The sequence below is a fragment of the Musa acuminata genome, chromosome BXJ1-10, assembly GCF_036884655.1.
Source record: "Musa acuminata AAA Group cultivar baxijiao chromosome BXJ1-10, Cavendish_Baxijiao_AAA, whole genome shotgun sequence".
In the NCBI taxonomy this organism is placed as follows: domain Eukaryota; kingdom Viridiplantae; phylum Streptophyta; class Magnoliopsida; order Zingiberales; family Musaceae; genus Musa; species Musa acuminata.
Genome location: NC_088336.1, coordinates 27683968 through 27709150, shown reverse-complemented (window position 1 = coordinate 27709150; position 25183 = coordinate 27683968). Strand labels below are relative to the sequence as shown.

At 40.7% G+C, this 25183-nt stretch overlaps 2 protein-coding genes and 2 pseudogenes across 13 annotated transcripts; all 4 read right to left on the bottom strand.

Annotated features, from left to right (window-relative positions):
• Nucleotides 1-4138: 4138 nt before the first annotated feature.
• On the bottom strand, nucleotides 4139-10351 carry LOC103968639 (ethylene-responsive transcription factor RAP2-4-like; annotated as a pseudogene).
• A 1925-nt stretch (nucleotides 10352-12276) lies between these two features.
• LOC135595911 (uncharacterized WD repeat-containing protein C2A9.03-like) lies at nucleotides 12277-19456 on the bottom strand. 12 transcript variants are annotated; one of them, XM_065087395.1, is made up of 10 exons: nucleotides 19322-19456; nucleotides 18454-18604; nucleotides 18201-18368; nucleotides 17093-17179; nucleotides 13757-13891; nucleotides 13565-13675; nucleotides 13385-13473; nucleotides 13198-13303; nucleotides 13017-13103; nucleotides 12277-12905 (listed from the first exon to the last, which is right to left on the bottom strand). In XM_065087395.1, exons 2-10 carry the CDS (start codon nucleotides 18598-18600, stop codon nucleotides 12492-12494), a joined length of 1344 nt encoding a protein of 447 aa, XP_064943467.1. In that variant the 5' UTR covers nucleotides 18601-18604; nucleotides 19322-19456; the 3' UTR covers nucleotides 12277-12491. The 12 variants fall into 12 exon arrangements, with proteins under 12 accessions (XP_064943467.1, XP_064943468.1, XP_064943470.1 ...); XM_065087396.1 differs by having other exon boundaries at nucleotides 19268-19423; XM_065087398.1 differs by lacking the exons at nucleotides 18454-18604; nucleotides 19322-19456 and adding an exon at nucleotides 15558-15740 and having other exon boundaries at nucleotides 16517-17179; nucleotides 18201-18263.
• Nucleotides 19457-20994: 1538 nt separating this feature from the next.
• Nucleotides 20995-21741, bottom strand: LOC103969810 (uncharacterized). The gene has a single exon (XM_009383453.2). The coding sequence runs from the start codon at nucleotides 21739-21741 to the stop codon at nucleotides 20995-20997; it is 747 nt and encodes a 248-aa protein (XP_009381728.2).
• Nucleotides 21742-23044: 1303 nt separating this feature from the next.
• LOC135595031 (protein SOSEKI 2-like) lies at nucleotides 23045-25001 on the bottom strand (annotated as a pseudogene).
• Nucleotides 25002-25183: the final 182 nt, after the last annotated feature.

The window sequence follows — 25183 nt, the reverse complement described above, 5'->3', positions numbered from 1 at the left end:
GGACTCGACTCAGCACCCCAAGGCGGGGCCCGGGGAGGTGGGGGGACGAGAACCGCGGGACCCCCGCGCCAACGACCACGTACGATTGCTTTCGGTTGGGCCCGCATTACAAAACCTATCAGATGTCGCCGCTTCATACGACGTGTGCTGTTCCTGTATGACCGTGGCAGCGAATCCGGAGTGTCGCTCCAACTTGCATTTATTTCTTTGTTGGCTCATTTTTATTGCCTTTCTTTAATGTTTTTCTTATTTTCTTCTTGCCTTTTTTTTGTTTTGGTTGGGGGGGGTTCGAAAAGAAGGTAGTTTGGGGAGCCCCAAACCGAACTATCCGCCCATGGGTTAATCTTGCAGCCGTGGGCTGCACATAAAACCAGATTTGGCATGTCCTCACGATCCCTGTGTTAGTGTGCCACTGTGTAGTACTACTCCATTACTGTTGTGCTTAGTGCACATTATCTTTAATGTATGCACTCATGAGTATTTAGATCCATTGAAACAAAGAAATTTACGTATTAAAAAATACAGCACAAACTATTTTTAGACTCGAATGTACTTTAGGAAAAGAATTTCTGAACTCCAGTTATGCATGTTTATGTTGGTGAGGTCCAAAGTTGCAGTACCAGGATGTTCTACTTGGGTAGGTAGTACATCTGCTGCAAGCATGAGAGAGACAGAGAGAGAAATGGAAAGGAGAATATAAGCACATGAAATGAGATGTGCCCATAGATTTCCTTTGAAAATTGAAGCATCTTGGGATGCATTCGATCAATCATTTCTAGATGGATTGATGATGGTTTTTAAGATATTTATAATTTTTTGATGGGTTCAAAAATATGTACTCAAAAAGTCCTTAATGATTCTTTTTTTTATATATTTATAATTTTATGATCGGATTCTAAAATATATATGAATCTCGAAGGAGGTTCGAAAAGCTCTTAAAACACCAAGTTATTGTAGAATCTTGAAAGAATTTTTGGATACCATAAATTGTAGGAGGATGGTGTGGAGAAACCATGTTACTTTTTCTTCCCTGGTATTCACTTGGGTTGTATGTAGTTTGGATCTCATGATATGGTTTCAATTTGGGCAAAGATGTAGCATTCCAAGAGGCTAAAATATCAATCCCCAAGAATTGTTGGTGTTTGGAGTGCACAAGTTGCATCTGGGTAACACTTATGAACAGCCTTCTCATAACCAAAAATGCATTTTTTTGTATTTATCACTCCATTCACTGGGGTTGAAAAGAGAGAAAAATGCATGATTTTATGACATCAATTGTCTAATTAGCAACATTTGTGATTTACTTATTTAAACCTTTTTTAAAGTTGTGTGTATCTCAAGAACTGCAGTAAAAAATGATGCTTGCCACTATAAAGTATTACTGGTTGACATTTAGTATAATTATTTTTAGTTTTATTTTTGGAATGTAATTTTATCATGTATATATATATCCTTGTAAAATTAGAAAAAGAAGAAGCACATACATGAATCATTTTATTGATTAGTAAGGATGATGGAAACAGGTTGATGATATACAGCTCTCATGTAAAGAATCTTTAAGGTGACTCTGAGTAAAATATAAAGCAACAAAATTAAAATGTTATTTGTAACTAGAACATGATTTGATAGAATAATTGACTCTGATATACTCTTTCAATTCTATAAATAATTAAAAAAAAAATTCCTTCCATGTTTGATAGTCACATCCATGTCATTATATGAGCATTTCCTGACAAATAAGTTATATATATATATATATGTATGTGTTGTTTTGCCAAGTCCTAACCTTTAGTGAAAAGCACATAGAAGTTTGTAGATGTCAATGTTGAGCAAGAAAAGAATCATCATCAACATGGAGGAAGTTGCTTTACCTAATGCAAGGAAAGATAATATAAAGCATAAGCCAACCAACTCCAACCTAACCTTCATTTCACTGCAGTGTTCCGACCTTTTATTAGGTTTATTAGATGACAATCCTTCTTCTTGTTCATGTATTAATATTTATATATAATCATGGCCATACAATGTAACCTTATATATTGATCTCTCGACATGATGATACCTCATTCTTCCAATATTATATCCTCGTTCGCTTGACTTCTTGCATGCATGCTCTAATAATGATAATACTATGACCAACACAACACCAATTGGAAGCAGCCTAAGCAAACTGGCTACCTCCTTCATCACCTTTTCTTCCATGAGCTCGTGTACTTTTCCTACCACAACCACAATCTCTCTCTCTCTCTCTCTCTCTCTCTCTCTCTCTCTCTCTCTCTCTCTCTATCTATCTATCTACATCAAAAGTTTCTATGGCCGGTGCAATGAACTCTCTCTCTCTCTCTCTCTACATCTCTATCTTTGCATTAAAAGGGAGATGTCTCGGAGACACATGACCAAACCCACATGCCCTAGGAAAAGGTGATGTGGAGCCGGACACGTCTTCATGTCTCAGGAGAGCCATGGCATCAATTATTTTCCGACGACTTTTCTGCCTTATCATTCACATCTTTTCCTTTGTCATCTCCCGATAACACATTTCCAACATAGAAGGTTGGTTGATGTCTATATAAAACTTTCCTACAAAGCTTCCAAGTATGCTATCACTCGAGGAAAGCCATATATGATCGATCACAAACACATGTTGCGAAGTTAGATATTTGAAATAGACATGCACGCTTAAGAGACGTTCCTCGAGAAGACAAGTAGTCATTTTGTTTTACGTGGAGCAACCTTCCATGATCACAACATTAGCACCCTCTAATCTAATCTAATCTAATCTTGTTTTAAGTGTAGTAGCCATTTGGATCTTCCTCTCCACAGATTAGTGCAATGGGAACTGAAAGCACATATTCTCTACCAAGAAGATCACAGTCGCATGCCTCAAACCTCAACTTTTCCCTCCCATTAAGTAATTAATCGCTTGTTGATCGATGCGAGCACTAATCGAGTTGAAAACGATCCACACTAATTAATTTAGCTTCTCCACTAAATCGAGGAGATGTGATGGAGACTTCGTAGAATTGGTAGAATACAAGAGAAGATGAGAGATCCTAATTAATCTTATACAGTTAGTTTTCTGATGTCCTTGCGGATCAGCTTAGGTGCTCATCTATAATTAGATTTTCTATTACGATCCACGCATTAGCTTCACTATATATATATATATATATATATATATATATATATATATATATATATATATCTAAAGTGGTTCCGACGGAGCATCAACAACAGTAGGAGATAAATCAAATAAATAAATAAACCTCAACAAGCCGATACTCTAAAAAAAACCAGCACAACGCGCTGGAAATTGCATCCCGTCGATCCGTGTCTTCCTCGCGGGCCCCACCGGTCACGTATAATACGTCGTGCGCCTTGCGTGGTGTCGCTCCCCAGCGTCTCGATCCCGGATTCCCACGCTCTCGTGTCACCCGCTAGTCCACCCGTCGGTTTTTCGGGGGCGATCAACGATCAACCTGCGGGTCCCGCTCGGACGACCTCCCTATAAACACGCAGACGACCCGTCCGGGTGGGACGCGAAAGGGGTAACAAAAGCGTGGCCTGCCGCCCACCGACTCGTCGCGTGCGTGGGGAGTCGCACGCAGATTTGAGCCCGTGGTGGGCCCACCACGTCATGTTCCGTGCACGCGCCACGGCGAGCCCACGTCATGGCCATGCAAACGTGTCGAGCGTCGGAAGCGACGACGGCGTTCTCTGCGTCAGTCTTCTTGCTTCAACTCAAATCATCGGCTCAGAAGACGACGACGAAGGCGAAGGCGAAGGCGAAGGCGAAGGGTTGGGTGGAGGAGGGAGGGCATCATGGAAGGTTCCTCGTGGTTACAGGTGCGTTAGAAAAGAAGGCCAAGATCTGTCACGAACAAAAGGCGAAAAAAGGGGAGGAGGAGGAGGAGGAGGTTAGGCCGGGGTCAATCTCCACCTCCAAGTAATTGACAGGTGCTTGCAACCAATAATGACAGATTAATTAGTGCATCCACAATCCCAGTTTAATGTGGATTTAATGATTGATGCAACCAATAATGACATACAAATGTCAAGCAAATTACTCTTGTGGTAAGGGTTAAAGACAGTGCAATCATCATTTTGGTGATTCGAATCCTGATCATCCAAATCCAAATCGAAAAGAAATAATATTTATTATGATATCAAAATAATTATGTTCTTGGTAAGATGGAAAGTTAGCTACAAGAATCGAAGCTACTGCCGCTGTTTCCATCAGCCATACAAATCTTTCTTTCCAGCTGATCCAATCATTTGCTCACTGAATCAGATCAGAGTCTGCACACACAAAAAGCTCCCGAGTTTTGATACCATCCGCCTTCCCGGTGAAGCCAATTTGCTGCCACGAATCGGTGCATGGCTCTACTGTGATCCTTCTCGCCGTCACTGTCCTTGGGATGCTTGGTTGGATCTTCAAGGAAGGCATCCACATGCGATGCCACCACCAAGGACATCATCGACAGTGCGAGTTGGGATTCATGATGGTTGCCAATTACATCCGTGTTGGAGACAAGTTGGATTCCTAGTCCTGGATGATGCCGAACAATTGTAGAAGCAGCAACTGCAAAAGGACTGATTCCTCGTGAGCGCTTCTGATGGGTGGTGGTATCAGCAGCCAGAAAACAGAGAGCTAACGTTCCATTTATCTGCAGTATCTAGTGGAGATATGATGAGCGATATGTAGAACGTTCATTATAGATTTGGGTTTAGGGCATCAAAATAGTTTTGCACCGAGTTGGGTGAGAGAGCCAAGCAAAGTTCTCAACTGGGAGGATAGATCCTCACAATCACTGAAAAGGTTTCAGAACTTCGTGTTGAATTGGATGCCACCAAACTTAACTTGCTGAAGCTGAACACCTTCTATTGATTGCTAGGATGAAGGGAAAAGCAAAACCAGGCATTTATTCCCTCGAACTACATTTCTGCAGAAACAAGGTGGCGGTAGCTCATTGTGTGGAAGACATGGATTGACTGCTCTAAGCTGTAGTGCAGAATCGGCAGATGCAAACTTATGATTTTTGTGCATCGATCCTCTTAATCTAAATTAAATATTCTAATCTAAATCAAATCACTTGGATTAGTCAAACCATATGCATTTATCATTTATGCTGCTTCTAGGGCTTCTGAGATGTTGTGCTATTCCGAGTTTTGGAGATGACAAATCCAAGGAAGATGAACCATCAGAATTTGGTAAAGAGGATGAAAATGATGAAGGAAAGACAAAGGGAAAACAAATTGGAGGACATGAAGGATGGCTGCTTGCAACTGGTCAAAAACTATCAGCAAATGGCCAGAAACAAATTGAAGTGCTTATCCCATGCATGTCTTCGTAAAAGACAGGAAGAAAAGAGAACAAAAGCAGGATGAGAATTTGTCATGGCATCAAATTCTTCAGTTTTGACTTTACTTTCATGTATCTCTTAATCATAAGAGCATCTTGCTGCAATGAAGCAAGGAACTTTTGCTGCATATTAACCTAATCAGATAGAATCCAGTGACATGACTGAAATCATCTTCATGATCTCTCTTCCCTACTGTCATCGATGACCCCACATGTACTTTTGTTCCAAATTTGAATGATCTATGGAAATAAGGCTCAGAAGAGTACCTCCCTATATATATTAGGCTATGGCAAGATGATGACAGCTCCTACAAATCAAAGCACTCGTTGTCAGTTGAATGAATAAGAATATTAAGACCGGTGATAAACGCGAAAGCAAGAACTTTAAAAAGGGAATTTGGAATCAAAATAAAAGTGCTTTCGATCATGCTGGCTTCTAAAAGAGACATTAGATTCTTCAGAGAAGAGCACAAGCTTTCCTACTTGCTGATTTCTACTGGTGAATGCAGAATTCTCCACTTTAAACCTACCTAGAAACTTTGGAGAACAAGAATGGCAGTTTCCTACAAAATGCTTATTTCTACAACCATGGTATTTCCACTAGGAACATGAACCCCACAAGCAAGATATGTGCAGGTTCCTTGTTGCCAGACTTGGGTGTTCAACCTCTTTATGCTTTCATTTTCTTTTCTAACTATTCCAATCGATTGCGAGCTAGTTGCAGCATCAGTGAAGGATTCTGATGACATGAACATTACCTTGATTTAGATGCAATCCCCGTCCTGGGGAGCAGATGACCTTAAGTTGGGTCTCATTGCTTGTGCCAGAAGCTTGCAGGGAGAAGCTGTGCCATTAGCAGGTGCATGGAAGAGGCTTCTATTGCTGATATAATTGTAAAGTAGAAGAGCATCAAGAGATTAAATCATGGAATAGAAGATCATTAAAAAATGTAAATGTCCATGGACTAAATGAATTTACTGTATAAGAATAATTGTAATTAGGTTAGTCTTATGAGAATTTGAAGACTATTTGCCCCTGTTTTTTTATCTCATCAACTATATCTGGATCCGCTGAGTCCTGACTAGAGTAATGAAAGAAGTTTCATCCATATTTCATAATGATTCTTAAAAGAAAGAAAGAAAGAAAGAAGAAAAAGAGAAGCCATTGCAAACAAGACACGGGGGTAGAACAGGGCCATTCCACGAATTGTATCGTGGAGGCCCATTGAGGTGGGTCAAATTTCAGCCCTGAAATCCCAAGCCCAATACTTGTAAATTATGGAAGACCTGTAAATTTTATTGCCTCTTAACCACTGCTGTTCTTATGTTCTTTGCATTATTGGACCTCAAGAAATTGTTCATATTGTGACATGCAGTACCATACTAACATAGCTTAGGCAGCTGATATATCTGCTTGAATGTTAAATCAGTTGCATCACTTGAACCATCATTCTGACCATCAAAATTATATTTCAGAAGTCCAAAGAATCTATGTTGTGGTTCCTTCCTAATTAAATTTCAGAAAAATCTTAGGATGGTTATCATGGCATTGAGAAACATTCAACTTGTATTAGTATTTCCCTCATCTTTACTAATCTCTCACAATATGATGATGGCAACAATTCTCATATTATGAAATGTCCATGTCCATTTTGGCCATAATTTGTAGTTTAACTAAAACCACAAAAGTGTTCTCCACATGATTTATTAGAAAGAATAATGATTCATAGCAGCAGAGTATCCAACATCAAAATGGAGCATGTAACTTTAGATAGGAATATACTTGTATGTTGACTAAAGACCACCTACCATAGAAAGAAGAGCAAACAAGTGATAGAGGTCAACCATCTTATCTTTCAGGATGTTTATGAGTTGCTTCCACTAAATTTTGTGCCACCTACATGATGTTAAGTGCCATCCACAGGACCAAGCCAATAGGTAGTAGCTTCTCGATTGCTTTTACATTTAGATACTTTATCTTCTGTATCCATCCACAAAGAAACTCACCAGCATTCTCAAGTGCTTCTTGTCATAAACAGCTGCTTTGGTCTTGCTTTTCTGTTGGATCTTTTATGAGGTCTTACATAACAAAAAAAATGCTTCTGCAAAGGCTAATGCTCTTTTTTATCCAAGCACCAACATTCCAAGTCAAAGTCAACTAATGAACAACACATTGCCTCTTATCATGGATCCATGTGTCACTACTTCAATGGGGATAATTGCCTTGGGTTGGTTGACTTTGCATGGATTGGATGTTTGATACTAGAAAGTAGTTGCATCATCAATCATTCCCACATAGGCTGGACTGTAAAAGATTATTGTGAAAGAACTTGCAATCAAGTGGCAGAGCATAAGGGAGGCTCAGGTCTTCCACCCACTTACTGTAAGAAATGATTCTTGGTTATATTCTGCTAACCTGTAAGACTACATGAGCCAACTTTATCAAGTGACTTCCTTCCATAAGCTTCCAGAGGAATTCAGGTATGTTGATGTGAGATCATAATTGGATTTTTAGATTATGATCTAGGTGGGGGACTACCCCCTCAATTATCCTTTAAAAAAAAAAAGGAGGCTAAGAAGTGTGAGCCAGAAAAGATTGTCTCTGAAGCCATGAACATCCAAATGCTTGAGGGAGAAAGATAAAACAAAGACAGATGGAATGTTTTTGGTATGTGTGGCTTGGAATGGGAACCTAGTCATAACTCCCATGCAATCATGAATGCAGTATGGGGGTGTCATGGGTTCAGACTTGTTTCAGATAACAATGGTGTCCTTATCACAGTTCAAGCAGATGTATATATCCAGATTCTTCATTCTCTGTTGACACACAGTCCACTTCCTATCAACTAGCAAAAGAGATACAGATAAGGATTGAACATGAAAGTAAACCTCAGAGACTTCTGGTCGAAGGAACTGATATAGTAGGAAAATGAGAAGAGTAGTTGAGAGTTGAAACCTCCATTTGTTGATGAAGTTAGTGGAGGAAGGAACCAAACTCCTGCCATGGAGTCTATTTGATCAAAACCTTCCACCTGCATCGATGAAAGATTGAGTGAACATGATCTCATTCATGAAAACAATCATTCAATTCTTCTCTAACTCTTCACAAGAAACATTAAAACAATCTGTTCAGTATTACCCTGGCCAAAGGGATCTATTTAGCTTCATTCAGATTACAGTTCAGATAGAGCATGGCCTGCAAACATACAGAAGATGAGTGGCATACTGGCACAAGCAGCAGTGGATGGATCAGGTCTCGAGACAGTTGTGTGTCATAATGATGGCTTTTCCTTCTGTGAATCTAGAGGATACAATACAACAATAATAAGTCAGTCATAATGTTGCGTGAAGCTAATGCTATATGCATATCATTTTAGCAGCAGCAATATTGCAAGATAGGATACAGATTTGTTTCTTTTTTGCATTAAATCTCCCAATAATTTGCAAATATTTGGATCTGATAACTCACAAAATGCACATCCATACACACAAAATTAGTAATTAGAAAGCTACACATGAGATTTGGGAAGAACCCAACCTACAACCTGGTAGAGCATAGAAAAAAAAATCAGCAAAACTAGGAGATTGAACTACATACAAAGATTCAATTGCTAGTGCTGGAAGGACCCAAATGATACAGCAATTGCCAGCAAATGTCCAATACGCCATTTGCAGCAACCAAGCCAACCCCCCAAACCAGAAACTACACCAAATCTATCATAAGATTGCATACTGTTAGACTACTAATATGAGGAGAGAATGGAATCCCAATTGATCTCCCATGATGGATACTTGTGCAGCACGAAGCTCTCTGATTCATCCCATGGTGCCTCAGAGAAGTCCAAGTACTGGATCGCGGATGCAGCCGATGACCCTGAGGACGACTCATCCTCCTCCAACGACAGTGAGCTCTCGGACTTTATATCCTCCAACCCCGAGTCACCGAGTTCATCGTTCGTGCCGGCTTGGTACCTGATCACTGAGCTGGGTGAAGTACTCCCCTGTTTCCGCGAAATCTTCAGGGTTTCACAGATGGCCTGGAGCTTGGCGTCCACGGAGGAATGCAGGGGCAGTCCCACGTGAGCCCCATCGCGCCGCAGCTCCGGGAAGTTGAGCCTCGCGGCATCGCCACGGAGCTTGAACGCGGCCCTGTCGTAGGCCAAGGCGGCCTCTTCGGCGGTGTCGAAGGTCCCGAGCCAGAGGCGGGTGCGGTTGCGGGGGAGGCGGATTTCCGCGACCCATTTGCCCCAGTGGCGCTGCCGGACACCGCGGAAGAGCTTCGTAGGCTTCGGAAGCGACGGCAGCGCCCCAGCACGCTTCATCGACCGAGAGTGCGGAGCGAGGAGGTTCCCACTCCTGAGGCTCCGGCGCTCGGAGGAAGCGGCCATGAGCTGCTGCTGGTACTGGAACTGAGCTTGGACGTGCTGCGGAACCATTTGGGCGCCGCTCGATGATAAAGGCGAGGAGAGAAAAGAGATAGGATTTTGGTGAAACAGAGAGGAGAAAGGAGAGAGGCTCGGGGAAGGTCGAGCTTGAAGTGGAGGAGAAAGAGGAGGTGGGAGCACCATGAATACAAGGTTCCAGTGCTTCCCTCAAAGGATCAGTTGACAAGAAAGCTGACATGCTACTGTACACATCCATATCTGTAGCCATCCATATCTGAAAAGGCGATCAAGAAAAGAGGTCTAGCGAAAAAGGTGTCCCATCCTGATCAAACCGGGAAAGGAAAAGGAGGACCAGAATCGATCCAAGGGTGTAGACGAGGATATCTGAAAGCAACGTGGGCAACGGGGAGCAAGAACTGGAACTTTGCTTTCTCGCTCCGAGAGAGAGAGAGAGAGAGAGAGAGAGAGAGAGTACAGTCTGAAGCTTGCTGAAGAAAGAAGGAAATCGAAGATTGCGTTTTGCGCGCTCCGAAAGGATCGCTCGGCTCGCCCAATTGCGTGCGGAGGCTTTTCGATGAGATCGGGCTACACCAACGATGCACAACGGAGTTCCGTAGGAAGCCTTATATGAGCCGCTCTCCTCTCCTCCACACAAATCACAGAACGCCACGTGCCCCCGGCCTACTCGCCCCACAGGCCACCGGTTAGCTCTCCTGTGGTCGGACCATCGATGGGGTTGCGGTGATATATATATATATATATATATGTATATATATATATATATGTATATATATATATATATATGTATATATATATACATATATATATATATACATATATATATATACATATATATATATACATATATATATATACATATATATATATGTATATATATATATATATTCTTATTATAAAAGCAATGTTTCAGCATGACCAGGGTAAATAAGTTTTAATTTAATTAAGATTTTATCAACTAATTTGAATATAATTAAAATCTTTAAAAATACTTATCAATCTTAATAATCTTTAACTTAGTGAGTATTTTTTCACTTTATACCTTATACATAAATTGAACCATTGGTATTAATTATATAAACTGAATCAAAAAAGTCTATCATCTTATTCCAATTAGCTTGTTAGATTTAGACTTTCATTGCATCATCTTACAGTCAGTATTTTTTTTTCTTTCTCATAACCGTTGGCATATTGGAAAGCATAAATATCATCCTTCGTTTTTCGTATGGTGGTGAATGAAGTTTGCTATCGGAGATACCTACCTACCTACCTACTATCCCTTGAACATGTAACCTATTTTTCATGCTTTAAGATCTTTATTTTACTTTTTTTCTAGATAGTAATGTAATCTTCCTTTTATTAGGATCATACAATTATAAGTAACTTTTACAACTCTACCTCAGTTTTCTAATCATAACTATGGAAATCTAAAAGACTCAACAAAATTAAATTCTTTTACAGAGCATATAAGGATATCTTAGAGCATAAGACATATCCTGATTTTATTAACCATTCTAATTTTCACTTTATCCCTCTACAATAGAGTTATCATCCAAACTTAATTTATTAATTATTTTTTATTTAATGAATCAAAATAATCCTTTTGAGAATAATATATTTTGAGAGTAAACATTAGTAACATAAATTAAAAACTAAAAAACATTCACTACCACCCATCATAACAAAACATTCAGACTTCTACTTTTTTTTTTTTCTCTATATAATTTTGTCTTATATTTCGATACTCTTTATATCTATAACTTGAACCTGTCATGCAAAGATGTACCCTTGTCAAAAATCCTTCTCATCAACATTTATTTGAGCAACTAATATCTTACCATTCATATTACTTTAATCTTCGTATATAATCTCCAATTATATAAACAAATTTATCTTATCCTAAATAATCATAATAAATTCATTACTAATAATATTATTGTTAATATTATCAATGTTAGAAAGACTAATACTCAGCACATAATTTTTTTTTGCTCATCTTTTATAATGTGTATGCTTAAAAATATCTTCCACCCCGTCACAAAGTGAATTTATTTTTCCCATAATTTTTTTCATAATAAAACCAATAAAAACAATCGATAATATCCTTTTTTAAATTTCTAATCATCAAATTTTTTGAACTTTAATATCACTTTTTTGAGAAGGATAAGGAGAATTCTAAAACCAAATGAAAACATCAAAAGATCAACGTCAACAAATTAAAAGAAATACTAATACAAAATTAACAGAATTCAATAAATCCCTAAATACATCCATTGAAAAAAAAAAAATCAAATTTATCAATTATAAGACCCTAAAATTATTTCCACTCAAGTACTAACTCCTCTTGTCCACCTCTCACCTAAACATGAAAAAAGCTCCCTCAACTATCTTTAGAAGCCCTAGAGATCACCCTTAAACATCCAAAGTATCTTACCTTCCTCTCTCACCACCAAAACCCTAAAGCTTAAAATATACCTATAAAAACAAACCATAATTTATTAAGAAACTTCAATTTAATTAAAACTCTATCGACTAATTTGAATTAAATTAAAATTTTAAAAAATATTTACCAATACCGAACATCATAAATTCTAATCTACAAACTAAGAGATGAACAGAAACGACGTATGTACAGAGAAGTATATGTGTTGCATGAAAAACTTTACAAATCTGATCTGCTCCCTATCTATATACAACGCACAAGTTACTTCCAGCCGTTCCCTCGGATCATAGAAACGCATTGAGGTAATGGTCATGCTTCCTTCTGCTGAACTCTAACAGACTCCCATAGGTGTGATCTGCTACGCCAACAAAGAGCGCATCAGCATCAGGGCTGAACGACAACCCAGCAATCTCTCCAAACAGATCGATCTCCTGGGCCCTCCAATAATCTGCCTTTGCATCATACACATGAAGGAAGTCTGCTGGCTCAGCCATTGCCATGAACCTTCCATCTGTTGAGAAAGTTATGCTCCGTATCGCCCCTATTTTTCCTTTGAGCACCGCCAGGGATTCTGAAGTGTTCCTCACATCCCACAGCCGACACGTCTTGTCTTGGCTCCCCGTGGCCAGGATGTGACCGTCTGGGTGCCAAGCAGATGCAAAGGAATAGTCGAGATGTCCCTTGAGGTTTTCTATCACCTGAAAATTTTAATTTGCCGCAACATATTCCAGCAAAACATAGAATGAATGAGATTTCATGCGACATATGACAGAATTATCAAAGATGTGGATAGAAGACACCAGGCTTACTTTCCCAGACTGAGTATCGACCATCAGACAGTCTATGTCATCTCCGAGGACAGCAAGAAGCTTTCCATCTGGACTAATACCCGTGTTCTATAAGAAGGATCAAGAAAATAAGAAGCCAAATGAGTGCACAGTGTCATAGTAGAAAGGAATAACAATAAGAGATATGTGATTGTATACTCACATTAACGGACCAGGAGAAAGATAGGCGACTTAGTTGGACAAATGTCTCGACATCAAACATCCTCACAAAGCAATCATTGCCACAAGTCACCACTTGAATAGACCCACTGGAGAAAAAACAGCCGGTGGAGATTCAAGTCAAATGGCAAAGGTGAACATGTGTTCAATGCAATGGACTACCATCTCACCTTGAAGACCGATAGATGCCAACCGCATTGGTGATGTCACCATCATCGTTTAATTTAGTAGAGAAAGTCACTCCAGGTTGATCCAAGGACTGGCCAAATCAAGAGCATGAAACTTAAGAACCAAGGTAACATAACATGGAGATATCATTAGGAGATGTTAGTCTACTATAAAGAAAAAACCTTGCATATAAGCTCGCCTTGAAATCCACCAGCAACCAATAGATTGCCTTTTACAGACATTGTACTAATGTGTACTCTCGATAGCTGCTGAGGAGAAGATCCACAGTGCTTCTGTGGAATAGCCAAGTAATAAAATCCATCAGAAAGCACATAGCTAGCAGCAAATCGTAGTAACTAGCAAGAAATACTAACCTGGGTAGGTACAACTTTCCCTGCAACATTGAGCACCTCTTTGCCTCTTCTTAGCAGTGATGACCAATGCATAACAGAATAGTTCTGCACCATGTAGACATCGTGCTTTGATGTTGCCCATATTAAATTCCTCAGCTGCAAAAGCACCAATTTGTCAGAAAAGCCCATTTAAACAACATGATAAGCGAAAGAGTAGTGTAAGAAACAAAGAATTTGATTCCAGAAGTAGTTTTAATGATTGTTGCTTACTTTCCATCATTTATTTATTATTGATGTTATTCAGGTTACATTATTCATGTCAACATAAAAGATAACATATTTGTCAGATCATCCTCTGCCAAAGAATATCATAAACATCAAATCTAAGAAACAAAAAATTTGATGCTAGAAGCAGTCCTATGGTTGCTACTCTTTTCCAACATCTATTAACTACAATTGCATAATGTTCAGTAACATTATTCAATTTAAAACAAAGCATGTATTTAATATTTTTAGTGGTGTTTAGATCTTACAGCATTTCAAAGCTTTGTAACACAATAAGAAAATGACTAATTATCTTATTTTACATATATGATGTGGCACAATTGTTTTTTGTCGCAACAGTACCTAAAGAGTAAGTGGACACAAGGAAATCCAAGAAAAGGATGTGCAGGAACTCTTTAGGGAGCACATGGAAACCAACACATCAAAGGTCATGACTTGATAATAAGGAAACCCCTAAGGTTATCTGGCTTGGTAGTTCTAGGCACTCAAGTCAGCATTTCCACGGAGAGGCTTTCCCTCAGTAGGTAAAAGGAGACAGCTACAGATTATCAATATCCAAAAAAAAGATGAGTATTAGAAACCCAATCCACCAAGAAAGTACACATCAATTCTCTCAAGACGTATTGTGGCAACAACTATGAAACTTGTTTCTTGTGTAGATTAATGACAGAAATGTCAACATGCATCTCACGTGATAAACATCATCTTTGCTACCAAAAAGTTCAGACCTGCACAGGTGACGACGAAGAAATGATAACAGACTGCACAGCTCGGATGCTCATTGTTTAACAGTAACATGACAAAATACTGATGGATTTTCCTTTTCAAATGATCTTTGGCTGTCAGTAAAAAAGCTGTTTTTGCTAAGTGCAACTATGACAGAGTAAACATAATACCTAACATCTGATAACTAATTAGATCTTAAATAATTAAATTCATTTGACAAGTACTAAGTACATGGGCAACTATCTAGTTTTGTGCAGCCCAGATAATCTATACAGGAAATATCATAACTGCACTAATGAGTATCACTACTACTAGGCCAGACTGGCACATTCAACTAATAAAAAAGTATGGTCATCATTATATCCTGTCTCAAAAATAATGAAAAGTGGAAGCAACTAAAATATGATTTTTTTTTTTTTCACAACAAAATTCTTCTTCAAGTAATTATGCACAAGAAGATCACACTCGGTCATCTAAATAAATGAAACCTAGTCTTTCTTTCAATAAAAAGACACATTATGCCTCCATGATCAGTAAGTTAATTACTAGCATGAGCATGCTAGGAAAAAGTTAAACTCCCAACTTCAGCAAATGATTACGACATGACTCTTCAAAAGCACCATGAGATATAATAGATAACCATAATTGTGAAGTCAATCAAAACATAAACAAGACAACTGATCAACAGACAGCTAATGATGCTACATATAAAAAGGATAAGATATGGTTACTGAATACATATCAGACAACACAAACATCTAAAAGTATCTACAAACAAAATAGCAAGAGAAGATAAGGTATGGAAATCAACTATCTCATGACGATTAGCAAAATGCTGCAGGTATATTTTAGCTTGACTCCATTTCCCATACACACCAACAAACACTGGGCGCATGATTTGTCAAACACGGAACGTCCCATCATACCATATGAAAAAATGCCCCCCTATAGCGACAGCTGCTCAGAAATCACATCCATCCTGCTTTTTTATAGCCTGACAAAACATGTGATATGGCAGCCCACTCCTAAGTAACAGTGTTAATTGCAACATATAACCAACATTAAGATGATAACACTACCAACATTCCAAATAGTGCAATACATAAAAGCTAAAGTTGCCATGTGAAAACCTAGTGACCAGCACTTTTTTTTGCATGTATATAAGCACCTAAGCTAAGAACATAATCCACCATAAGCTTTGGCACTCTAGTAAATATGTCAAGAAATTTTTTTTTAAGAGAAGTAAACTTAAATAATAACATTAAGCTGAAAAGATTTCTTATGCAGAACAAAGGATTCTAGTGGAACGGTAGAGATGGGTCTGACGGGCAAGCAACCAGCCAGGTTGTATTGACACTTATCAATACAAAAGAATCAACGAACTGAAAGGTTGACTTAAAAAATGCAATGTAAAAGAGCTAGTGGTTGCAAAAGATTTCTATAAGCAGTGACATCAAAATCATAACATCCTATTTTCAGATTCTCACAGTTGCTAAAGAGCATAATATATGTCCGAAACAATTAGACACTTGACAATATACCAACAGACTCTGTAATGGATAAGAAACATAATCTATGAATAGTGCTAGGAAGATTTTTGTTATTCATCATTCATACACAAGATTATAAGCTTAAAAGAATGTGAACCAGGATTAGTATTTGCACAGCAAGAAATACAAAAAGTTAAAAAGGCCTTATGAAATTCACGGTTCACAAAGCTAACATATATAGAAGTCCCTGGACAAACAGAAGAATAAAAAGATATCTTACCTTTCCTACATATATAAAGATGCCTGCTCCAATGGAGGTGCTTCATTAAGGTCAAAGAGCTATTTAGACGAACTAATTTCCATATACCTATTAATAATTATGCAGTGAAAACCTGCAAAACTATAAGGCTCAACAATAATATATAAACACCCCAAGCAAGGTTGGCAAAAAAAATACTTTGCAGATCCAGAAGTACCAATCTTAATAAACATAAATCCTAATCGTAATGAAGTCATCATCCTCATGATGATCAAGTCATAATGATACCTCCATTGGCCTACCATTAAAACCAATCGACGTGAATACTTGTGACTGAACATCATCAATTCTTCAGTAATTTATAATGTTAGTTTCATAAAATTAATTCTAAATAATCAGCAAAATAAATCACTTCAATTGTGCTTCTAATGGATGATGGGACAATGAAGAAAACGGGACACTTGCGAAACTTTGTGTTGCAGTTATTTCAGTGAGATGATAAGTGAATTGTCAATGCTTCTTAATCTTTAAGCTTGCAATATGTGTTACTTTACAAACAAATAAACAGAAACATAACAAAATCCTCAAAAAAAATACCTGAAAATGCACAATTGTGGACTTGACAAGCCTTGTATTATAGTGAAAATCATAGAAAGTGTTTTCGTGATCCACGTTCTTGCATTCCTGAATGTAGCCAAAATTATTAGCAAAAAAATCATCAAATAAATACTACATGAGACTATGACAGGCTCCATCCAAAAAACAACATTGTTACGAATAACATTTTTAGGTAGCATTATGTAGTATGCCATGAGTTTTTACAATTGACCACTTCAAGACATTGATTAACCAAAAGCAGCACCCAACACTCCTCAACAAACACAATTACCCCCAAAATGCAAGGGGGACCTGGAGAGGATACAAATTTGGTAAGTTGGAGCATCCCTCATCAAAATTACTTCTTCTATTTTCATATAATGAGATGCTACTAGTACCACCACACTTACCTAAATCATAAAGAAACCAGGATTGCTAGACTAGTCACAAATGCTGCATTCATCAACATGCAGATAAGCTGAGCCAACTAATCATGCTCAATCATGCACAGTCAACATAAGAGTCTTGCATTATCTAATTAATATATTCGATATAATATATTCGATATTAAGTTGATAATCAAGCAATAGTTCTGCAACCAAGTTATACCAATTAAATGTCCAATTAAAATATCACAACACCTAAACAAACCACATGAAAGACGTGCAACAAAGACAGTCTCACTCTTTTTTCTCCAGCAAAATAGGTGGTCACATGCCTAAGAATCAGTGACAGTGGAAAAGCTAGAGGACCCCAAACTATTTCATCATTCGAATCACACGAATGTGACATATTCACACCTATATTTCAACAGAGTGGTACTGAAATGTTTTGATTAAGAAAAAACAAAAAAACATGAATCATACAAAGTGCTACACTCAAGTGTGCAAGACATAATAAAATTAATCACATAGAAGTTACTGCAAATCAAACAACCCCATGACTCGGGGGTGGGGGGTTTGGGGAGGCCGCACAGGGACAGAAACCAAAAGACAGCCTAAAGGAATGTTTCATCTACCAAGCAATTAAACAGGGGAAATTCCACCAAAAGCACAATCACTATACAAGTTCATGAAATACTAGTATATATCTCAATTTTTAAGCTCACCTTTCCTAAACCATCACGTGGTCTTGATACGTTTTCATAGTTCGTGTACATCTTCAGCCTCGTTGCGCGGTACTCATCCCTTGAAAATATCAATCTTTCCCATGGAATTCCCTGCATATCTTTCCCATTTCTATACTCCGAGGCTGAAGTATCATTTTTTTGCGTCGCCTGAAGGATCAGCATCAAGCGGTAACAACAAAGAAGAAAAAGTTATACGTCCCTCTCTGACAACAGAGACCTGAGATTGTCATACCAGATCGTCGACATTCTCGAGCTCGGAGTCATTGCCGTGTGCTTGTTGGTCATCCAACTCGAATTCATCGTCGAAGTAATCGAAATCACCCGTTTCAAAGTAATCCTCAACAATGTCGTCCAGATCGTTGTTGAAGTACTCGGCCATGACGCTACCGAATCAAAAATAAAATAATTACCACACAAATTAACGGAGAATGTAAACCCTAAACCGCTATTGTTGAAATCATTGCTAAAAATAGATTTATATAAAAATCAACTAACTGACCAAACAAACTAAGGAAGTTAACACAGATTTTAAAATCAATTAATAAAATTTCCAATAAACGAGTAGAAAAATAAAAGTGTACGTCATCGGCATCTTGTCAACAAAAGAAAAAACGAAGCTTTAGAACATCAAAATTCTTTAGGAAATTTCTCAGAGAAACACAATCAACTTTAACTATAAGCAATTAAAGAGCATGTAAATCTTATTTAGGTTTAAAAAAAAAACCCTACAAGAACGAAAAAAATGCTTACCGATCGCATGGAGATACTAATAAAAAACGACGGGCAAAAAGAACACAACAAACAGAATATTTCTTCATAAGAACTATAATAAAACCCAGCGATCATATAAACGCTAACCCATTCGATGAACGAAGACCACGAAAACCCAGCGGAAGTATCGAGTCGAACGTTGTGTGGACAGCGATTTTGCGCGCATAAAACGATTTCAATCCTCTAAGAACAAGCCTAAAAAATAAGAAATGCTCGGAATCCATCCGTACCATGGCAAGAAAAAGGAAAGATCGAATCAACAACAGTGAAAATACCTCCCAGGACGACAAGAATCGAACTTGGCGTGGCGGAAAGAAGCGAAATCGAACCTTCGAAGTAGAAAAGCGGAGTTGCGCGGATTCTTGCACCACGAATCTTCCAAAATGTAAGAGGAGAAGGGAACCGAGCGCAGCAAACCAAGTGTCGAAGACTCGAGCGCGAGGAAGAAAACGGAGAGAGGTGCGACGGGCGAAAACCGTCTTATCACACAAATCAAAGCCGGTCGTGGGCCCGCGCGAACGTCGGGGAAGTGTCTCGACGCCGTGGGCCCCACCGTCGGCACCGTCTTTGCCGGTGACGACACCACGAAAACTTCGCCTTAAATTTGGGGCCCGCCTGGATACGGTCACCGCTTGCTATAAAACGAGATAAAGTTGAGTCCAAATATGACGAAATATAATTGGCGTAATTTTATATTTTTATATCGAAATAATTAAATATAAAGCTCTTTTTACTTAAATTTCCTCCCTCGCTCTTGTCTTCCTTATCATCCAAATGAATTGATCGACAACAACGAGAAGAACTTCCCTTATCATCCGAATGAATTGAACGACAACAACGAGAAGAACTTCCTCCTCAATTAAGTATCACTGCCGTGTGAGTGACAACCCAAAGACGGTGCGATCATCAGACGATTGACTCGTGGACCCGCGGTTCGGTACGTCGGGGCCGTCACCCACCCTTTTGGACTTCTCTTTCCATAACTCTCATGGCTTTCGTGGGGCCCGCAAGGCGGTACGCGTGGCTCGTACCGAGTGCGCTGGTGGACACCCCGCGCAAGGTAAGCGCGACGCGTGTGCGTGCGGTCGCCGTGACGGATAACGTGGTATTCGCCGTATCTGTGGGCCGCCCGCGGGACCCGATCGGTCCGAGTAAGCCGGAACGGTCGAGTCAGTTGGCCGAACGAGATAAATCCATATTTTTATTATTTTTAAGTTATTTCTTAAATGCACGTGCAACGCAGGTGACCGAAGAGTAGCAAATGGAAGGATTATAGTAAGCTTTTGTGATAAGTGACATGCAAGCAAGATCTTATCGAGAAGCGTTTGGATTGGTCAGTGATCCAACAACCTTATCGATAGAGATGATAGATAAAGTAGATATTTTCCTATAATTTAACTAGAGACTTTAGATACGAAGTAATCCACACGCACAAAAAAAAACGAAATCTAATCGAAAATTTTCATGCATAAATGGTGATTCAAGTCAAAACGTTAAAGCTTCTTAGTAGTTTGAGTATCTGCTGCTCGGAACGGAGGCTGACATCAAATGTTGACATTACAAACTGGGGGTGAGTTCATGACTTTACTGCAGTTACTTACTCGAAGTCCATCCTACTCTCCATAACCTATAGAGAATTATGTTCTTTGCTAATTATGTTCTTTGATTCATTTAGGGCAAGTATACGAGCTTTCAACGAAAGAATGTTGCAGTAGCATATGTCAGTAGGCTTCCAAATTTGCACCATCAAGCATTGTCCTAACTAGTAAAACATAAGACTTCAAACGACAGAACAAAACAAGAAGATACAAGATATGAGGGTCTCGTAGTGAGAAGACGAGACATCGAAACAACTAGCTAGAGAGCAGATCGACTATAAGGTTATTCGGGATGCCGACAATGCAGAGCATCACCTGCACCTAGGATTGGTCTATCTATACTACACTATGGATCGAAATACTTTTTATGGAAATGCAGCTTGCTTACAACAACGATCAAGAGATCAAAAGCGCAAGGTAGGATCGAGCTGCTTGCAGAGACTGCGATAGGTGAGATAGACGAGCCGGTTCTTGGCGCCGGTGCGATGGTTCGCGCTGTACTTGCAGAAGTACTTGAGTTGCTTGTGCGTGCAGTAGCCCAGCGTCTGCCCTAGCAGCATGAACAACCAGTTGATCTCGCGCTTCTTCTCGGACAAGATCGGCCGCACGCAGTTACGCTGCCCGCAGGCCTCGCAGTCCGGGAACGTCGGGCGCATCCACTTGGACGGCGCTCGGTCGTGCATGTGGTGCTGGTTGGCGCCGAAGAAGCCCGCGACTGCGGCGAACTTGTCCACCAAATCGTACCTGATCACCCGGCGCGCCTCGCACCGCTTGCACTGCGACTCGCCGTGGATCTCCGTGATGCCACGGGAGACCAAGTGGCGGAGGGTGTGGATGGTGGCGCGGCGGTCGGTGGCCCAGGCGAAGGGAGGGTTTATGACGTTGCCCTTCTCGGGTCTCTTCGGTCCCGGGCTAGGGTTCCGCCGGGCGGGCTTCACCGGAGAGTAAGCAGGAATGAAATCCGGCTCATGTTGCGGAGCAGGCGCAAGACAAGAGGACCAACTTGGCCCGCGACAGGTGGAGGAACACTCGGCGGGTGCAACAGTAAGCACACAGATGGGATCATATGCACCATCGAGGCTCTTTAGCTTTAGCTTTCCATCTCCTCCCGTTTCCTCCATGGATGGCAGAGATCCGCAAGAGGTCGGCATGGGGAGTGAGGTGGATGAGGAAGGAAGCAGACAAAGAGGACGAGAGATCGACATTGTTGGGACAGACAATAGGAGGAGAGATACGTAGGGGGATAAAAGATGGTGGGAACGGAGAAAGAAACGGGTCGGTATCTCGGAAGATCAAAATTGTCTGTTCCAAAGATTACGAGGGATCTGATTAGGATTCTGTTCCAAACGAAAACCAATATATCTTAAGATCAACAGATATTATTCTTCAAGATGGCTCTATCGTCATCTTCAAATATATATGACTTATATGTTCGAAGTGGATCTAAGTTAATTTGACTTCATCCTTCCAAAAAATACAGCTTGTCTTATAAAAAAAAATGTCCTCCTTTGTAAATCATATGATTGGAAAGAGAGCATATTAGACCGAACAGAAGATCCATAAATGGGAGGAAATAAACTGGGGAATTCTTTATGCCCTCCATCTTCGGTTAGACTTCAGTTAGACAGACCATATTTTATTCATGGCTTAACAAAGATTTGTTGACTGGTTAGATTTGTGTACATAAACCAAGATATGGAAGAATATACATTTATGTGTGTGTGTGTGTGTGTATTCTCCAAGTAACACATGAAATCTTTGCACAATATTAATTGATTTTATGGAAACCTATTAAAATAAAATAAAAATAAATTCCTTTATGGTTAATTTATAAATTATGTGCAATAAAAAATGACTTATCATATTATTTTGAAGTTACAAATTGTGAGACTATGAGTTGCAAATCTTATGCTTTCAAAATATGATTGCTCGTTGCTCATCTCTTCGACTAATTATTTGAATTGTGAAGTTGCAACTTGACTGACTCTTTCGTATTGTTTGAGTGCCTCGTGACTTACTAGATTATCTAGATTGTTATATCCATTCCAAACCCAGATAAAAAGAGTAGCCAAATCCACCAAAAATTTCAATCAAGCATACACAACCATCCAATACCTGAAAGAGACGCTGCTGAACCTTCCAAGAGCAGGAATCCAACTATTTGCATGCACAAGTAGTAATGGGTTCACTGTTTCTTGCAGACACTTGTTTTCTATCAAGACCACGAACTAGAAAGTAATTTTCTGAGATAGATGTAACAGTAGCAAATGCAGCAACAAAACCTAAGACCTACTAACTTAAAGAAACACTAGTAGAACACAGAATCCGGCATAGATTCCAGAGAAATATAGCCCTTGTGAGCTTTAACTCCACAGCAGGTTGTAGAGCCATCTGTTCCTCTCATCTCTGCAACTCAAGGTCACACTGCAAGTACAGTTCCACTGCACACACACATGTAGGGGATCAAGACCTCTTGAAGATATGAATTATGTGCAACAGTTGGAAGAGCATTAACTTGTTGGGATCCTTCGATGTTGTGTACTGCAGCAGCTGCTACTGTTGTTTACCAGAGGCCTGCCTTCTGCCAGGGATACACTTCCCTTTCACACCTCCTCTATCCACCTCTCTCTTGCCTTCTCCAATCCCAAGCTTTGAGCTCCTGTTTCCGACACCAACAATAAATCACAGGAATATATAGAATAATTAAGATGATGCTTTCATGGTCTTGCTGTCAGAAGTTGACATTACGCGACACTGTGGGCCTCATAAATGCCTCCAGAATGTCAGCTTGCATGACTTTATAGAGTCAATGGGTAGACTTTATGGAGGACTCGTGCATCCAGAGGAATGGAAGGAAAAGTAGGGCCAAAAGCTGACATGTTCCGAACGAGATAGGGTTGGTGGGAGTGTCACCTTTCTTCGTTGTAGGAGGAAGACTTCTTGAGAGAAGGCTCAGGTGGTGCTCTGCTCCCTTCGACTATGCTCCCGCTGAAGTACTCCTTGTCCTCTATGAGGGGGTGACAGAACCGAGGGTTCTCCTGGACGCAACGAACCACCTCGTCCTCCTCAGCCGCCCGGCTCGCGAGTCGACTCACCAGCCCGCGGTGGAGCCCGGTGTTCCTCTGCCCGCCACCTGCGGCGGTGGCTGTCTTGATGGTCCCGCCGCTGGTGCGGCTGCTTCCCTTCAGTGCCGCGGACCCACAGGCGATGAGTTGGAGCAGGACCGAGTTCCGAGTCAGACCCGGTTCCGGCGCCGGGTCGGCATCCTCGAACCTCTGGGAGGCGCCGCTGCCGGGGGCGTGGGCGGGGGGTTTGTCGGAGGAGGTGGAGGAGGGCGGGGAGGAGTCGTCCAGGGGCAGCTCCATGGGGCCCTGTTGGTGGTGGCGGTGGGACCGAACCGTGGTCAGGTTGTCGGTTCGCTCGATCTCCTCCGTCGAAACGCCGCAGGAACGCCGAGAGTGACGTGCGCCATCCACGTTGCGCTTACCGCATCTCACCTCCTCTGCACCCTCTTCATCCTCTCCCAGTTCTCCTTCCTCCCCTTCGTCTTCCTCTAATTCCAAGTGGAGTTTACGGGGGGCAGGAAGCGCTTTCAGCCGCCTGCTGCGAGCAGCAACGTGTTGGAAACGCTCTGAAACGCAAATTTCAAGATGAATACAGCCAAATAAACCAGTAATCGACCGGAAACATCCGATAACATGATAAAGGAGGGTAGGAAGAAACCATATGCGCCCGGGATGATCTCGGAGCCTTTCAGCACGTACTCGACGCCGTCCGCCGGGAAGATAACGTCGTTCTCGGCCAAGTCATTCCACACGTACCCATTTTTATAGCTCCTTTTTCGTGATTCACAAATGAACAAGCCGATTGACAAATGGCAGGAAGAGAAGGCTCAGCAACAAACGGGAGTCGATCGAGATTACCTCTTACAAGACCAGGAGAAGAGTGCAGGCATGCCTCTGCCTCTGAGAAGAGTCAGCCTCTCTATCACATCTACAAGTCACAGAGAAATTAAGAACACGATGTCAAGGCAGGGGGAAAGATGGGGTGACGGGGGCGGGGGGTGGGGCGAGGGAGAAGGCGACCTCTGAGGCGGAGCTGTTGGTTTGGGAGGTAAGGGAGCTCGATGAAGTGAGGGTGCTCCAACTGGCCATTCCAGCTGAGGTAGTATATTATCTGAACTTTCCTCAGAGGCCTCAAGGACCTCTGCTGCTGCTGCTGCTTGTGTTGCAGCTGTGAGCAGCCCAGTCTGGCTCGATCCGGGCTGGTCTCCCTGCTGCTTAGCCTCCTCCCTCTTCCACCCCTGACCTCCATCTTCCCAACACAGCAAGAACAACAGCAACACAACACAACTGCGACTAGAGCTCGGTTGTGTGAGTTACCTCTTTGAACAGGGTAAAGGTATAGTGAGATATTTACTGTAGGAAGGAAGAGAGCGAGGACAAGGTGAAGAGGGCGAGTGACCGAGCGATATGAAGGGAAGGATTGGCATCCTGTGACGTACCAGTAGCCCATCCGGTGTTCCTGTGGCTTTATACCAAACAGTGTGCCTGCCAACACAGGCCCGGGTGCGTACACCGTACCTTCCGTGTG

Bases quoted from the DNA above. Each gene is read 5' to 3' on its own strand.
- LOC135595911 (XM_065087395.1), bottom strand. From the start codon at position 18,600: ATGGCCGAGTACTTCAACAACGATCTGGACGACATTGTTGAGGATTAC. The intron at 13,304-13,384 runs GTGAGATGGTAG...TTTTTTCTCCAG, and splicing joins GGCATCTATCGGTCTTCAAG to TGGGTCTATTCAAGTGGTGA. The intron at 13,104-13,197 runs GTGAGTATACAA...TCCTTCTTATAG, and splicing joins CTTTCTCCTGGTCCGTTAAT to AACACGGGTATTAGTCCAGA.
- LOC103969810 (XM_009383453.2), bottom strand. From the start codon at position 21,741: ATGCCGACCTCTTGCGGATCTCTGCCATCCATGGAGGAAACGGGAGGA.